Below are 3,094 nucleotides of genomic sequence, written 5' to 3'. Positions count from 1 at the left end.
AATAATTTTGTCGTTGCTGTTTATTCAAAATCAACTGTTACATTATAGAACATTGTGAAAGCTATTGTAGTACATTTTCATCATCATGCCAAGTAATGTCGAATGAGAGAGAGCCGATCGTCCGGTGCCTTCTACTTCCTGGACTGTGGCCAGTCGCAGGTGTTGATGTTGGAGTTCCAGACGGTGCCAGTGGGGCAGGCCATGTGGACGGACCTGCCGTTGCTGCACTCGTAGAAACTGCTGCTGTCGTTCTCGTCAGGGAAGAAGACGGGCGTGGAGCCGTCGTACTGCGGGCAGTTGGGGGCCGCCGACACCACGGCTGCCAGCACGCACACAGCCAGGAGAGAAGCCAGCACTGGAACAGTAAGGGTAAGGGTACTCGTAATCGGAATGACAGTCAGTCAGCAAAGATTAACACGCAATACAAATACGTTTAAGATTTTAGAAACTTATTAAAAGAGTCTCGACAGCAATAGATCATTTATTTACAACGGTTACTAGTTTTGCTCAGAATGCGACCATCTTCAAACCATTTACACCAAGATGGTAGGCCGCTTATTGCGGTCGAGATTTGTTTTTAATCCATTTCGAAAGCACTTTCAGACGGAACGTGTGACGGTACGTCACATAAATGGACATTTGGAGAAAGGGAAAGGAATTTTTTGTTGTGTGACTTGTGAATTATGCCGGCCGCGGTGGGCTCGCGGTTCTACGCGCTCAGTCCGGAGCCGCGCGACTGCTACGGTCGCAGGTTCGAATCCTGCCTCGGGCATGGATGTGTGTGATGTCCTTAGGTTAGTTAGGTTTAAGTAGTTCTAAGTTCTAGGGGACTGATGACCATATATGTTAAGTCCCATAGTGCTCAGAGCCATTTGAACTTTTTTTTTATTATAAATTATTTCAAGACTGCGTACGTGTGCGCGATGTATAAGAAAGATTAAAAAAGTTAAATAATACCACCAAAAATCACGAACTGGGATGTGATATAAAAAAGAAGAACATTCTTTTTATCTGTGTACTGAAAATGAACATGACCAGAGACTATTGCTTTATTGAAAGCGCTCCTGTTTTTGTTTCGTCTAGAGGTAGGCCGCCATTCTAGCGCTGGATAATATTTAATGTAAGTAAAATATACTTGTAATTGTTATTAGAAAGTGTGTATTACTGACTTAGTTGTCACCTCGCATGATTGCAACCGTTAATTATAATTAACAAAATTTTAACAGAACTTCGTAGTGCAGGGAGCTCATCGCCCCTAGCAGGATTTAGTCGCTTGTTACTGTGAAGCTATAAACTGAACAGTGGTTTCTCTTCCTTTAAACATACATGAACAACATGTCTCCAAAGCACTGAGTGGGTTAATGTAACTTCCAGTCAAACAAGAAACCAAAGACGACAGCAAGCTGTTGCCATCGAGAACCCCAGATTTGCATAATTCGTAAATTACGTGATTTAATCGTCAAGAAAACTACGCCTTTCCAACTTATTTTACAAGAGAATTTTTGACTCACCCTTCATGACGAATGGATTACACCGACGAGGTCAGTCCGCTTGATTCAGATAGGGAGAAGATGCAGAACAGTCTACCACCAAGGCTTTATATATACACATTGGCGCGGATAATGTGCGTCATATCAATGTCAACGTCAAACAAGACTGCCACGATAAAGTATGTTAAGGGCGTTCCCTTTTATAAGATTTTGCTTTTTAAGAGCCGACAAAGATAACAATTAGTATGACGCCATAATTTTTGCAAATGCCGGTTTTTGTTCTGAAGTGCTTCTGAAGCAGTTGTTTGACAGCAACTATTCGTAGATTTTGTTAATCACTTGAGTACATGATTCAAAAAATTATTCTCATTTATTAAGTTGTGATTAACACATACTGATTTCTCTTAGCATTTTTGAAACGGAAGTTGAAAAGAAAAACTACTTAAACAGGACCTCTCATGAATCTCAGTCGTCATACAATGGTGATATTGAAATCATGATACCACCAATATAATGAGTTATACTGTTACAATTCGTCGTTAAATATACGTCCCGGTTCACGGTGTCTCAAAATATTTCCGTCCCCTTTCCTTTCCCCCGAATAAATCCCAACCTATTAACCCCGTTCATTCCTGAAACACATTATTTTGCCGTTGATTAAAGTTCCACATGTCATGCTGTATTTCGATTATCGCTCATGTTTCATTGTAGTTCACTGTGAGTCAAAAAATTCTTGATAATCTTTATGTGTTAATGTTTTCCGAGTAATAGGATACAGTTAACTTTCATAACGTAACTGTGCCACTAAATGCTTTCTTTGGGAGCAACCGTATAGGTATGGAATTCAAAAAAATAAGCTTCTTGAATGGTAACGATAATACTGAGCCGCATGTCACTGAGTCATGCAGTAAACTGGGAGTAATTATCCAAGAAAGAGAAACCTCTTTCAAAGTCTAGCAGTAATTTTTAGGCAGTTTACCAGAAACACCCAAAATCTTCTTATGTATTCAGTATTACAATAATGTAATGGACAGCAATAGGACAGAAATAAAAAAGTCATAGATCTTCTCTTCTGTACATTGGTGTCGTATTGTATTAGTATTAGAGGAACGGTATGCTTTAAGCATCCTTTGACTAGCAGCGGTATTCTCTAGCCATAAATTTCCTGTGTTATCTGCAAAGAAGGGAAAGGAGAAAGATGGAAGGTGTATATAAAGGGTCTTGAGGATAATATTACAGAAATGGAAGAGAATGTAGTTGAAGATGAAATAGGACATACGACACTGCGTGAAGAGTTTGACAGAGCACTGAAAGACCTGAGTCGAAACAAGGCCCCGTGAGTAGACAACATTCCATTAGGACTACTGACAGCCTTGGGAGAGCCAGGCCTAACAAAACTCTACCATCTGGTGAGCAGGCTGTATGAGACCCGCGAAATACCCTCAGACTTCAAGAAGAATATAATAATTCCAATCCCAAAGAAAGCATGTGTTACCAGTTATGAAAATTATCGAATTATCAGTTTAATAAGCCACGGCTACAAAATACTAACACGAATTACTTACAGACGAATGGAAAAACTGGTAGAAGCTGACCTGGGGGAA

General features: G+C 40.1%; 1 protein-coding gene across 1 annotated transcript; it reads right to left on the bottom strand.

Moving 5' to 3' along the window:
• On the bottom strand, positions 1 to 1,601 carry LOC126175216 (peritrophin-1-like). The gene is made up of 2 exons (XM_049921846.1): positions 1,512 to 1,601; positions 1 to 355 (listed from the first exon to the last, which is right to left on the bottom strand). Exons 1-2 carry the CDS (start codon positions 1,516 to 1,518, stop codon positions 132 to 134), a joined length of 231 nt encoding a protein of 76 aa, XP_049777803.1. The 5' UTR covers positions 1,519 to 1,601; the 3' UTR covers positions 1 to 131.
• Positions 1,602 to 3,094: the final 1,493 nt, after the last annotated feature.

This window comes from Schistocerca cancellata, chromosome 3 (genome assembly GCF_023864275.1).
Source record: "Schistocerca cancellata isolate TAMUIC-IGC-003103 chromosome 3, iqSchCanc2.1, whole genome shotgun sequence".
NCBI classification, from domain to species: Eukaryota; Metazoa; Arthropoda; class Insecta; order Orthoptera; family Acrididae; genus Schistocerca; species Schistocerca cancellata.
The sequence above is the reverse complement of the archived record's forward strand: the minus strand, read 5'-3'. Positions and strand labels throughout refer to the sequence as shown.